This window comes from Zootoca vivipara, chromosome 11 (assembly GCF_963506605.1).
Source record: "Zootoca vivipara chromosome 11, rZooViv1.1, whole genome shotgun sequence".
Taxonomy (NCBI): domain Eukaryota; kingdom Metazoa; phylum Chordata; class Lepidosauria; order Squamata; family Lacertidae; genus Zootoca; species Zootoca vivipara.
In genome coordinates, this window is record NC_083286.1 from 47,905,493 (window position 1) to 47,919,229 (window position 13,737).

At 41.0% G+C, this 13,737-nt stretch overlaps 1 protein-coding gene across 1 annotated transcript; it reads left to right on the forward strand.

Annotated features, from left to right (window-relative positions):
* Window positions 1–367: 367 nt before the first annotated feature.
* On the forward strand, window positions 368–13,638 carry AMACR (alpha-methylacyl-CoA racemase). The gene is made up of 5 exons (XM_035100649.2): window positions 368–821; window positions 2,510–2,653; window positions 3,678–3,838; window positions 8,555–8,741; window positions 12,726–13,638. Exons 1-5 carry the CDS (start codon window positions 572–574, stop codon window positions 13,133–13,135), a joined length of 1,152 nt encoding a protein of 383 aa, XP_034956540.2. The 5' UTR covers window positions 368–571; the 3' UTR covers window positions 13,136–13,638.
* Window positions 13,639–13,737: the final 99 nt, after the last annotated feature.

Below are 13,737 nucleotides of genomic sequence, written 5' to 3' on the forward strand. Positions count from 1 at the left end.
GCCAGAAGCGGCTTTGTCATGCTGGCCACATGACCTGGAAGCTGTACGCTGGCTCCCTCAGCCAATAACATGAGATGAGCGCCGCAACCCCAGAGTCAGTCACTACTAGACCTAATGTTCAGGGGTCCCTTTACCTTTTACTATCCATGCTTAATTGGTTTTTAGTGATGTTTCTGCACCTTGTTCTTAGCTGTTCTTGTTTTTCTATGAAAGCCACCTTGATTGAGGAAAATAGGTGGGGCTATATAAATATGTAGCAATAATAAGGCCTCGTTTTACTCCATGGGGCTTTCCTCTTAAGGGTACACAGCTTGGCAAAGCCTTTCAACCACACTCACTTCACTTTAGTGCCATTAAAAGCACGTTTACTCTGACAGGAAGCCTCACTGGGCCGAACGGGGCTTGCTCCCTGGCAAGGCCATACAGGGTCGTATCCTCGGCTTGCTGCAGGCACCGGCCTTATTAACCTTCGGAACCGTGCGCCGGGAGGGCGAGGAGGAGGCGCCAAATCCGACTCGGCTGCGTCTGAGCTGAGGGAGAGCCTGCCTGCCTGCCTTCTATTCTCTCGGCCATGGCGCTGCGCGGAGTGAGGGTGCTGGAAATGGCGGGCCTGGCGCCGGCGCCTCTGTGCGGCCTCATCCTGGCCGACTTCGGGGCGGAGGTGGTGCGGGTGGACCGCTCTCCCCGCGCGGCCGTGTCGTCGGACGTGCAAGGCCGCGGCAAGCGCTCCCTGGCGCTCGACCTGAAGCAGCCCCGGGGCGCCGAGACGCTGAGGCGGCTCTGCCAGAAGGCGGATGTGCTCATCGAGCCCTTTAGACCAGGTGCCGAACCGCTTGTGGGTCGCGAAGGGTCAGCGGGGAAATGTTTTTTGGGGGGCGGGGCGGGACGGTGTTGGTGTCCCCCCTCGCAGCAGGGCGAAGGCTGTGGGGTGGGAGGCAGTTGCCGCTTCGTAGTAGGACGTGAAGGGTTGGTAGCGGGGTGGGGATGAGAGGCAGCCTCACCCCAAAAACAGTGAGGCCTCAAAAACGGTGGGCGCGGGTTGGACTCCATCTCCCAGCCGCCCCAGCTAACCGTGGCCGACGCTAAAGCATTGTGGGAGTTGTAGTCCAGCGACCTTCTGAAGGGACCGCAGTTACTCTTTCTTGGGAGGTATTTTTGCCCTGACAGTTGTTGCCTTGTGCCTCATTTTTTTCTCCTCACCCAACCCCCGCCTTCAGTTTGTGTGGCGACGCTTCTCTGCCTTCCCAAGGAAAAATTCCATAAGCCCCCCCCCCCCAAATGCAGATGTTTATCGATATGGCTTGTAGATAAACAACAACAACAAGCAGACAATAAATAGCTTTGTAAAGTGCGACGAGCATTTTTGTACCTGCTTGCAATACGTGGAAGTTTTTTTTTAATTAAACCCATGGAAAAAGAATCTTCACTTTTTAAAAAAGTAGCAGCTCAAGTTAATTTTATTAACTGTGCCCACAGTTTGGATTTGAGATTCAGCTGCAGGATGTGTGTGGTTTTGCTCACAGGGGCAGTGTAATACTTAGGACAGAAACATTTGAACAATCACAAGCAACTACTTTCACATGGAAAATGCCATGGTGCATTTTCCTCCCTCCCACCCCCCATTCACAGAGGTGAATCTTCTGTGTTTGTGTTTCAGGTGTTAATTAAATACTGCATTTTTATCTGCACTGACACTTGGGTTGCTCACAGGAGTAGAGCAGAGCTGGCCCACCCATAAAGCAAGGTGAGGTGACTACTTCAGGTGGCAGGATCCACAAAGGGCAGCGGATCCCAATGTAGATCTTTATGTCCGACTTTTTCCTGATATAGACTCGACCCTTCTACCCTAGTGGGGAGGAGGCACCATTCTGTGGTTTGCCTCAAGTGCCAAAATGTCTTGGAATAAACTATTCTCTGAAGCAGATTTTTTAAAAGTCATATACATTCGGCTTTTAATCATTCGAATCTACACTCACTTCACATGCCATTGAGAAAATGTGGAAAGGAAAAATTTGCCTTGCACTTCCCCTCTGTCATTAATGTAAATGCCCAAAGTCAAACAGAGAGCAAATACCTAGGGGTGACTTATTATCTGTCTTCTTTTGCTTGAAATTTAACTTTTACAGCTTTCCCTGTGGAGTAGTGCAAGTTTTCCTTGCATCAAGAACTTGTGTATATACCCACCAGAAGAGAAGACCTGTGAATGTTCCAGTCTGAACTTCTGAAGGAGCATAGAAAAGGAAGCACAAAGCACCTGTGTCCTATCAAAAGTTGCTCTGGGTTCTTTCCCCCAAAATTTGAAAACAAAAACTAGCCATACAGAATATTCCGTTAAAGAGAGAGAAGAAAATGGAACAGGCTACTCAAATATGGTCATGTGACAATTCTGACTTCATATTCAATATGTGTATAACTTCATACTCTCTATAATACTATTTATACCTTCACATATGTTGATCTGCTTCTTATTTTTTTAAGTAGAGTTGACTTATTTTATCTTCCTGTTCAGGTGTCATGGAAAAACTTGGTCTTAGCCCAGATATCCTCCTCCAGGACAATCCCAAACTCATCTATGCTAGGCTGACGGGATTTGGACAGTTGGGAAAATATGCCAAGTTGGCAGGTCATGATATCAACTACTTGGCTGTGTCAGGTACATTGTGTGACTTAATTTCTTTTTTAAAAAAACAGCAACCCTATATTTAATAATAATTAACTTGAAAGAGATTTGTGGTTAATATAAACATTAATTAGGAGGCTGTGGGGTACAAATGGGTGGTTGGGGTACAAATAAAATGATTACTATTATTATGCAGACATGCTTGGTTGTAATTCATCAGTGTTAAAAATTTTTTTGCATTTGGCCAATCATTTATTTTTATTTGGATAGTAAACCAAGGCTATAGTTCAACATCAACCTTTAGGGTGTTTTGCTTTTGTTTTGCTGGGAAGAGCATACCTATGGACTTTGCTGCAGAGTCCAACTGTTTGAGGTTCACAGTAAATTCTGTCTATGTTTACTTTTATAATGTGATACTTTGTGATACTTCAATATTTCTTTGAAATAGTAATGATTACCTAAATTAAATTACCTAAATTAATAAATGAATGAAATGGTTGTTAACTCTTCCTGACCTGAAGATGGTTTGGGCTGGGAATATATCCTATTGAACACAGGGGGACTTATTCCCAAGTAAACATTCATTGGATTGCACTGCTGAGCAGCAATGGTATATTTGAGTAGATTGTGTGAAATATAGTAATAAAGCTATCATGAAAATAATATTATTTACTGGAAAAAATACTTGAAACTTATTGATTAGAAAGCAAACCATAGTTTTTTATCAATCAGAGAAAACGTTTCTATATTAGGAATTCTTCAGTGGGTCTTTCAATGCAAGGGACTTAGTTATAATTCCCGCCTGTTTTCAATGAAAGGCTTATACACGTGTTTGTTGCTAAAAACCATATTGAAGACCTGGCAAGCATTTTCCCCAGGTGTCTCTTTGCAAAGCCTCCACCCCAGTACAATGCATTCAGCAGCCTAAGAATTTAATTGGAGATTGTTAGAAAATTGATGACTATACATAACTGTGTTTAGAAGACATTCATATGGCTTTCATAACTGGGGAAATTGATTTCATTATTACTTTGTGTATATCTATTATTGTATATAGGTGTGTTGTCAAAACTTGGCAGAAAAGATGAAAATCCTTATGCTCCTATCAATCTTCTGGCTGATTTTGCTGGTGGCGGTGTTATGTGTGCAATGGGCATCATTATGGCACTCTATGAACGTACAAAATCCGGCAAAGGGCAAGTCATTGATGCAAGTATGGTAAGTTAAAGAAAACAAAACAAGTTACAGACTGTTAAAGATAGGGCATGTGGAACTGTTTGTACTTTAAGACCAACACATCAGTGCATAAAACCCTTTTTGTATCCAGTTCTTATTTCCAATTCCAATTAAACTTTTTATTGCACTAGCCATAGGCCATGACATCATTCAGAAGAAGAACAAAACAACAACAACAACAACAACCATAAAAATAATTGGCCCCGGACATACAATAAAACCACGGTCACGGCTACTAAAATTATTTGTTGCATTAAATAGAACAGAATAGCAGAAGATTCTCTGGTAAATTGTGCCAAATTAAATATCCGAATCCCCTTTGCACTTTGACTGCTATTTTGTCTAGTTCCTGCCTCCTGATCTTCTTAGCTGCCAATGCATAAAGTGCTACTTTATAAGTAACAAAGTTGTCGGTGTCGCTTAGCAGCCATTTCACCCTTTCCACCCTATTCAAATGTGTTCCAGTCGTAAACAGGTTTTATAAATTGGTCTCTTGGGTCTATATATAACGGGCACTGCAATAAATAATGGCACAGGTCCTCGACACAGGGTTGTCCATACAGACAGAGTCTCTCTTACCGTACTGCCCATCCAACACTGCATCAATTGGAATCGTAGTTCTGTAAAAGCGATTCAGTTAAAGCTATGGTTTTCCCAGTAGTAATGTATGGAAGTGAGAGCTGGACTATAAAGAAGGCTGATCGCCGAAGAATTGATGCTTTTGAATTATGGTGTTGGAGGAGACTCTTGAGAGTCCCATGGACTGCAAGAAGATCCACCTTTGACCACCTTATGAGAAGAGAAGACTCCCTGGAAAAGACCCTGATGTTGGGAAAGATGGAGGGCACAAGGAGAAGGGGACGACAGAGGACGAGATGTTTGGACAGTGTTCTTGAAGCTACGAACCTGAGTCTGACTAAACTGCGGGAGGCAGTGGAAGACAGGAGTGCCTGGCATGCTCTGGTCCATGGGGTCATGAAGAGTCGGACACGACTAAACGACTAAACAACAACAACAGAGCTTAGCCAGGATGGGTTGCCACCAGCCCATATGTGTCTTAAATAGTTCTCACGGCATCATGTCTTCACCTGGTGCTTTATTTAGTTTTAAACTCTATCAGAGATTTTATCTCTGCAGGGGTCACCGCTTGCCACTCTGGTAAATTTGACAGATCGATGATCACCTTGGCATTGGGTGATTGCCCTGTTTGTTCTCAAAAAAGTTCAGCGTAGTAGTCCACCCAACGTTGTGCCAATATGGTGGCATCTAGTGTTGATCTTGATTCATTTATGCCCCGAGATACCTGTAGCCAAAACTTGTCCTCTCTTTGCTCAGCCACATCCAGTTCTTAGTGCTCTGTTGTGTGTCTGACTCGCACCCCCTTCGAACACAGCTGCCAGATTCTCTGGATGAGATGAGCAAAACCAGCTGGATATGGGGATTTCCTTTGTTAAATCAAGCTAATTTCTTGGTCATCTCTTCTCTTGATTTATTGTTGCATCAAATTATTTTGGCATCAGATTAATTCATATTTATTCAACAGCTGGGTCTCTGCTCATGCTTTCATTACAAGTACTTCTGTAGGTAACATAACTACAATAGTTTGCTGTGGATAGAACCTAGCAGTTCTAATTCCATCTGAAATGCTCTTTCTGGCACTTGCTCAACATTAATCTTTGTTTGCTAATTTCTCAATAAGGCAAAGGGTATGGAAGCTTCCACAACTGTAGAAATAGTGAATAATCCTGGGTGCTGATGTTCATATCTGCTGTAACACATTATTATATTGCACATATTTTGGCAGCTACAAACATTTCTGTTTCTAAGCAGGCTGCCTGCCATTAGATATGTGATCCTGAGGAGTTTGGATTTTATGTTATTTGTATTGTTGATCTTTCTTTTCTTTTGGTTTATTGCTGTATGCAGCTTTAGACAAGAATTGCCCAGAACAGCAGCCTTGAAATATTTTACATTAAATAATAAATAAACACATCATATTATATAGCTATGGCTGGATATATGGGGTTCAGAGGAGGAAAAGCAGTAATGAGAGGAATGGCAGGCATGTTCATCCATGGACAGAGTTGGTCAATAATTATCCAAAACAGTCAGATTATTTAAAATTGGAACTACAGTGGACCCTTCCGGATATGAACTTAATTCGTTCTAGGGGTCTGTCCACATCCAGGAAATTACGTGCCTCTGTGCACACGCGCGGCGCAATCGAGTGCTTCTGTGCATGTGCACACGGCGAAACCTGGAAGTATGCAATTCTGGGTTTGCCGTGGCCATAACCTGAAGATTCCGTATCCAGAGGGATATGTAAGTAAAGGTACGACTGTACAATAATTTAATTTCAAATATTTTACATATTAAAAAGAAACAATTACATTGTAATGTACTTGTGTGGGTGGGAATTGAAACTAAGAAGTTATTAATGAATTTCAGAATCAGAAATGTGTTTGTGAGCAGCTCTGGACTGGTTGGAATGTGGGATCTGCATAAGATGATCATCAGGCATCCTCGACAAGATTATATAGCCTCCAGCAGTTTACCTCCCACATTCTTATGACATTCTTATCGCCTAAGGAAGGCTGTTGAACATACAATGAGCAGGAGGGGGGAGAGGGGAAAGGAAGAGCAGAAGATCCTGTTTTGCAACTTTGCTATTTCAAAAAATTCCTACTCTCACCATCTTGTATTTCTGTGCTACATCACTATGTTTTTTTTGGTAGAAATGGAGCTATCAGGGTTACACTTGCTTTATCCCATGGTGAGAGTAAGTCATAGAATTGGAAGGGCTTCTTAGGGTCATCTAATCCAACCCCCTGTAATGAAAGAATATCAACTAAAGCATCCATGATATATCCATCCAAAACTTCCAGTGAAGGAGAGTCCACCACCTTCTGAGGAAGTTTGTTCTATTGTTGAACAGCTCTTACAACCAGAAAGTTCTTCTTGATGTTTAGTCAGACTCTCCTTTCTTGTAACTTGAATCCATGGGTTTGGGTCCTACCCTCCAGACTGCAGAGCTTTCCAAACTGTGTGCCACCACGTTAGTGTGTCGGCTGCAGTGTGTAGGTGTGTTACGCAAACACTCCCTGTGCTCCTCCCGAGGCTGGAAAGGAGTTAGTTTAACCTCCAGTTTTCTAGTAAAACTGAATTGCTGTGTCACAAAATGCTGTATGTCTAAAAAGCAACATTTAAAAGTTTGGAAAGCTCTGTTCCAGAGCAATAGAAAACTAGCTTGCTTTATCTTCCATGTGACAGCCCTTTAGATTTTTGAAGTTGCCTATCATATCTTCTCTCAGTCTCCTCTTTAAACATACCCAACTCCCTCAACCATTCCTCATAAGTTGGAACACATTGCGATCCTTTAATAGATGTCCTGTTTTACTGACAACTGAGTCTGAATCTTACTGGCTGTCCAGCCTGAACCCACACTAGGGAAGTTTTGGTAGTAATGATAAAGCTTCTGGTTTCAGATGATGCTGTAGATCAGGCATCCCCAAACTGCAGCCCTCCAGATGTTTTGGCCTACAACTCCCATGATCCCTAGCTAACAGGACCAGTGGTTGGGGAAGATGGGAACTGTAGTCCAAAACATCTGGAGGGCCGAAGTTTGGGGGTGCCTGCTATAGATTGTAGAACATCCAAGGCATTCTAAGAACTGGGAGAATGAAACAGATGGCACAGAATATTCAAAGGCATTCTGCTCTGAAGGAAAGAAGACATCACTTCATGTCTGTAACATAAACTTGGGCTGATTTTATTTTCTTTATTTGTAAATATCAAAACTGGACCAAATCAGCTGAAAGATAAAAACTGGATGGCCCTGGGTTGGAATGGATGGCCCTTGTGGTCTCTTCCAACTCTATGATTCTATTATTCTTTGATAATAAATGTACTGATAGCATTGCAAAACAATATAATGTTAAAATGAGCAAATTGTTAAACAATAAAAAACCAATCAAAGCTAATCTGGAAACCCCGCCTCAAATAATGCCTTAAATCAGGGCTATGGAACCTTTTTGGGTTAGTGGACCAAATCATTATCTGGCCCCACCCCATAAACCAAATCTGATAGATCAAAGGGACTACCCTCTTGTCGAAGTTCATTGTGCAGTGCTTCCCAAGCACCGGACAGCTAGTTATTGGGCACATGGGAAGTGTAGTGCAAGGGGCTGTCCCAGCCCTGTGCTCAGCAAAGCTCCAAGAACAAGAATCCGCTTTCAAAAATGTTTATTTTTAAATGTAAAAGTGGAAAGTTAATAAAAATGGGGGGGGGAGAGATTGCTTTCTGCAGTTCTAAACTACTATGCTGGTGTTGCTGGACTCAAATTCCCACCAGCCCCAGCCAGCATGGCCAAAGTCAGGAATGATGGGAGTTGTAGGCCAACCACACCCAGAGGACCACAGGTTCCTCACCCCATCCCTGCATTGAAGCATTTGTGAAGGCCAAGGATTTAGTGACATCCAAAGTAGGAAACATATTTTTGGACTATCTAGCGAGACTAGAATTAATATTACCAAACAGTGGGCAGCAATGTAAAAGCTAATAAGAGGTGTTTGTTTGTTTGTTTGTTTGTTTTGTCAGTTTAGGGTGTTACTGTATTACCTCAGTCAGAATACCTAGCAGAAAAATATTTTCACTCTTACTAATATATTTTTGTTTTTTAAAAAATGTTTGTCTTTAAGGTAGAAGGCACAGCGTACCTGAGCTCTTTTCTGTGGAAATCGCAGGCCATTGGCCTTTGGAACAGATCTCGTGGGGAGAACCTCCTGGACAGTGGTGCCCCTTTTTATGAAACCTACAAGACTAAAGATGGGAAATTCATGGCTGTTGGTGCTCTTGAACCACAGTTCTATAAGCAGTTCATCAGTGGTAAGTTAATCTACAAGAGGTGTGTTTTTAAAGGAGGAAGGGAGGAAGTTTTGGGGTACCATCTGTTTTGAGCAAATATGCAAAAATTAGTAGTAGTATTGTAGCACTTAAAGATGCAAAGTAATTTGAAGATTAATCTCCTTTGTCTGTACAACAAATATTCCCATTTTACAGATGGGAGAACCAAGCGTTATAGCCAGTGAAGTAGCTCTGTTAGCACAAGGATTTCTGTTTGTGCAACATATCTTTGCCTCCATCTCCTCTCCCTGTGTGCCTCCACACCCTCCCCAAATCTGCTCGGAAGAGTTGGAGGGAAATCCAGCACAGATTTTGGGGTGGGTGAGGTGATAGGAGAGGGAGGGCAAGTTCCATTGTGCACCCAGAAGTCCTTGTGCTAATTGAACTACTTGGGGCTTGAAAGACTGAATTTTCCCAAGGCCACCTAGTGAATTTATTGCAGCTGTGTCAGTTCAGCTTCAAGCCCTAGAATGTTTGTTTTGTAATCTGTTGAACTACTTTGGCTAAGTTTGTAGTTTTTCAGGCGAGAGCTTTATCTAGCTTTATTTCATCAGTGATTTAGTTATATACATATCTATTTGTTGCACCAGATCAGCAAATGATCAGCAAATGTTCAACCCTCCTGCAAGACCAGGTTCGCTGACAGAACAAAGTGGCAAGTCTGTGTGCGCACAGAGAACATTTGCTAATGGGTACAACAACCCTTACAGTGAAGTTCTCAATTGGTTTCCATCTTCACAAAGGTCTAAGCTTATTTTGTGAGTTTACAAGGATTGGCAGTTGAGCAAAGAATATGGACTGGAAGAAGCCCAATACGCCAAACTGAAATGAGCTCATCTGCATGCACACTCCTCTGCTTCTGAATCAGGACAATGGAAGCAAATGAAGTGGGCAAGGGGAAGGAAAGAATACCAGATTTCTACTAGAGTAGGCAGTCATAGTGAGTCAGTTTGAGGATTTCTATTACAGACATTGTTTTCTTTTTCTTTAAAAATATTTACTCTCATTTTGACTCAAGAAAATCACCGTTTTATAGTTCAAATTGAGAAAAATAAATATGGTAAATGGACAAAAGTACAAAGATTTACAAAATGTTTAGGGGTATGTGTACCCCTGCATACCCCCAGAAAAAAGCACTGATTACAGATGTTAATATCCAGCACACCATACCGTTCACAATGTTCTTAAAAGAAAACACTGTGAATCTAATGCAAGTTCCATCTGTCACAAATTGGCATTGATTCTTACTAAAATAATAATTTAGATCTGGGGCTAGCATTACTCTAGGATGTTTGCTTTCATAATGAAAACTGATAGTTTACATCAGTATTCCAGCATCTGGTGCCCCATTTCCCCTCTCTCCCATGTCTAATGCTAAATTGGAATGCTTGGTCACCCCATCTCATTTGTCTTGTCCCTTTGACACTCAACTTTCATTCATCATTCCTTTTATCATGGAACTGTTTTGTATTTTTAGTCTTGAATGAGGCTGCTTTTCCTTTTAGTAACTGGGTATATTACTCAGGATAGTAGGCATAGGACAAACTTTTCTAATAACTGTTTTAATCTGAAGCAAAGAAACTTGCCCATAGCTGCCAAGTTTTCCCTTTTCTCGCGAGGAAGCCTATTCAGCATAAGGGAAAATCCCTTAAAAAAAGGGATAACTTGGCAGCTATGCTTGCCATAATACAATATTTTCCTTTGTAATATTTTTAATTGTACGGAAGTGTTGAAATCTTAAAAAAATGAAGTTGTTGTTGTCTACAAGTTGAAGGCAAGGGTGGGAAGAGACATGATCACTAATATTTGATTTACTTACTTAAAATGTTATGTCTCACCTTTCCATTGAACAAAGATTTCCAATGTGGTATCAAATCAGTATAAAAGCATAATAACATAACAATGCAATCATGGCGCCAGCAACAATAAAACAATACAGTAGCTGCTGAAGATTACATAGTCTATAGCTGCATAATGGAATAATTGAATAATCATATTTATATAGCTTCATGTAGGCATGTTGTCTTATTCAAAGCTAATAAAATGAATTTAGAACATTAAAGCACTCAACTTTAATATCCACATATAAAAAACTAGTGCCTTGGGCTTCAGTTATTTCCTGGGCTATAATATATATTCATGGATATCATTTCCTGTTGATGGCTTGTTTTCTATTCAGTAAAGCAGTAAGATTGATTGCTACGTATGGAAATGTACCCTGAAGTTTTATTATAGAGTAGGTTCCTTTTCCTTCCAGAGACCCCACACTTGCTATAGGAGGCCAGCTGTGCAAAACCTATAGCATACCCTTCTATTAACCATGTGGATTGTTGCAACACTAAGCCTGAAAAATGAGAACCAATAGGGCATGCTTGAAATTTGCACAGAGGCAAAAGCCAAAGTTTGAAGCCCAATAAGTGCCTACTTTCTCTAACCCTCTTCTTTTGCTGCTATAGTTCTCTCTCTGTCATATATATCTTTTAGCTGTTGATGTTGTGTTCTCATCTCAGTAAGGGAAAATTCAGAATAGGATCCTGATGAATTATTTTCTTGGGTACAGGTAGGTAGCCGTGTTGGTCTGGATCGAAGTAAAATAAAAAAATTCCTTCAGTAGCACCTTAAAGACCAACTAAGTTTTTATTTTGGTATGAGCTTTCGTGTGCATGCACACTTCTTCAGATACAGTGAAATGATACTTTTTTCATTTCACTGTATCTGAAGAAGTGTGCATGCACACGAAAGCTCATACCAAAATAAAAACTTAGTTGGTCTTTAAGGTGCTACTGAAGGAATTTTTTTATTTTCTTGGGGATGCTCAAAAAAGTAGTGCTGCTGATTCAATACAGCTACTGTAATAAATTTCCTGTACTCTTCCAACTAGTTATGCTTGAGAGAACAACTCCTAGGTGAAATCTACATACATTTTTTAAATGCTGTGTAAATGCTTTAAAAAAAAACATTTTGAAAAATACATTGAATTTTGCATAGCTCACTGTCTCCATCTAGTGTCACATTGCACGTTTTAAATGTTTTATTTGCAGCCATATAGCTGCAGATAACCTGAGTTTCTAAACTGATTTGTTAACACATTCCAAGGGTTGGATTGGAGTACGAAGGTTAAAAAAAAGTCAACAAACACTGCCAAGTTAGGGTCTCTTGCTTTGCCTTTTATCCTTCGATATAGTAGTATTTGTAGAACAGAGTAAGTTGCTTTCTGCTAATCAAATCAATGGCCCATCTGGCTTAGCCTATTCTGTCTTCCCTGTTCTTTCTGGTAGCAGCTCTCTACGGTCTCTAGGACAGGTCTTCCCAATCTTTTCCTACCTGATCCTTTTTACTGGAGTTGCTGAGTAATGAACCTAGGACCTTCTGTGTGCAGAGCACCAGCTATATCTCTAAATAAGTGATCACATAGACAGTATCAGAATTATTGTGGCGTAAGCATTTGTTGGCCAGAGTCAGATTTATCTACTGTATTATTTTGAAGCCAATAACATTCAATTTGGCCTACAAGCATTCATGCCACAATTAATGTATTCATTTTTAAGATGCCACAAAGCTCTCTGTTTCTGCTGCTCTAGACTTGCACGGTTACACTTCTGAAATAGCAGAGCTCATTTCTGGTGGATAGTATTTGCAGTTTCCCAGAGGAACACAGTGATATGTGGATGAACCAAGAAGTTCAGGTAGATTGTGTGGCTGAAACAACCTAGTGTTCCTTCTCTGGTTTGAGATGCACTGTCAAGATAATGGTTGCTTAAGTAAGTTTGCGCATTGGCACATCACTGGGGATATGCATGTTTATCTGTAAACATGAGGTGCGTAGCTATAACCTGTTTTAGACGTATCCTGTAGCCATCTCTTTAACCTTTGGCTCTTATACTGTTCCTGGTTGTTAGTAATAAATGCAACTTTTGGCAAATCTCTGGGAATTAAATTGGCCCATTTTTATTTTTATCTCTTCAGGTCTGGGGCTAGATGATTATAATCTTCCTGGTCAGATGAGTTTCTCTGACTGGCCTGCAATGAAGAACATGTTTGCAGATTTATTTTCAAAGAAGACCCAAGCAGAATGGTGTGAAATCTTCGATGATGTAGATGCTTGTGTGACACCAGTCTTGGCTTTTGATGCTGCTGCCTCACATCCGCACAACAAAGAACGTGGTTCTTTTCTTAAAAATGACCAGGAGGAGATAAGTCCTCGACCGGCTCCACTTCTTTCTAGGACCCCAGCTACTCCTTCTTCCAAAAGGGATCCGTTTATAGGAGAGCACACTGAAGATATCCTCCTGGACTATGGCTTTTCCAAGGAAGAAATTTCACAGCTCCATTCTCTTAAAGTAATTGAATTCAATAAGCCAAAATCCAACTTATAGTAACTTCACAAATCAAAGAGTCCTACACACTGGCAGGTTATATTTTCATCCCAATTTGTGCAGTATTCTTAGCAGGGAGACATGTTGCAAATTATCCTTTTCATTTTCTTTTCAAGAGGATGCTTTGAATGATAGTGAAATTCACAGTATCATGCAGCTAGCTAGGCTTGGAAGAAGCTCGTTTCCTCCCTTCCTGCCAATGCCCCTTGAGAGCCATACATTTAAGCTGTGAGAAATGAAGCACTAGCCAGAAAAGATGTACACTGATCCATGTGGATCATCCTGCAGTGCTGGCACTGAGAATCACACTTTTGCAAATAAAGGATCTGCTTGTCCCAGTGTCCTGCAGAATTGGCAGGGGGGGGGCGCTATGTTGGTCTGTGAATTGATCGCTTGAAGAAATTATCAATGCCAAGTTGAGGCAGATTTTTCAGCTGTGTAAAGAATAAATAGACTTTTTTTTTAAATAAAAAAAACAGAACTGTGTTTCCTTAAAAATTACACCCTGAAAGTATTTTCAGAAATGCCTTAAAGGTTTTTACTCACAATGCAAGGATTAAAAATCTCCATTGCTTTCTTCAGAAAGCAGGTACTGTTATTTT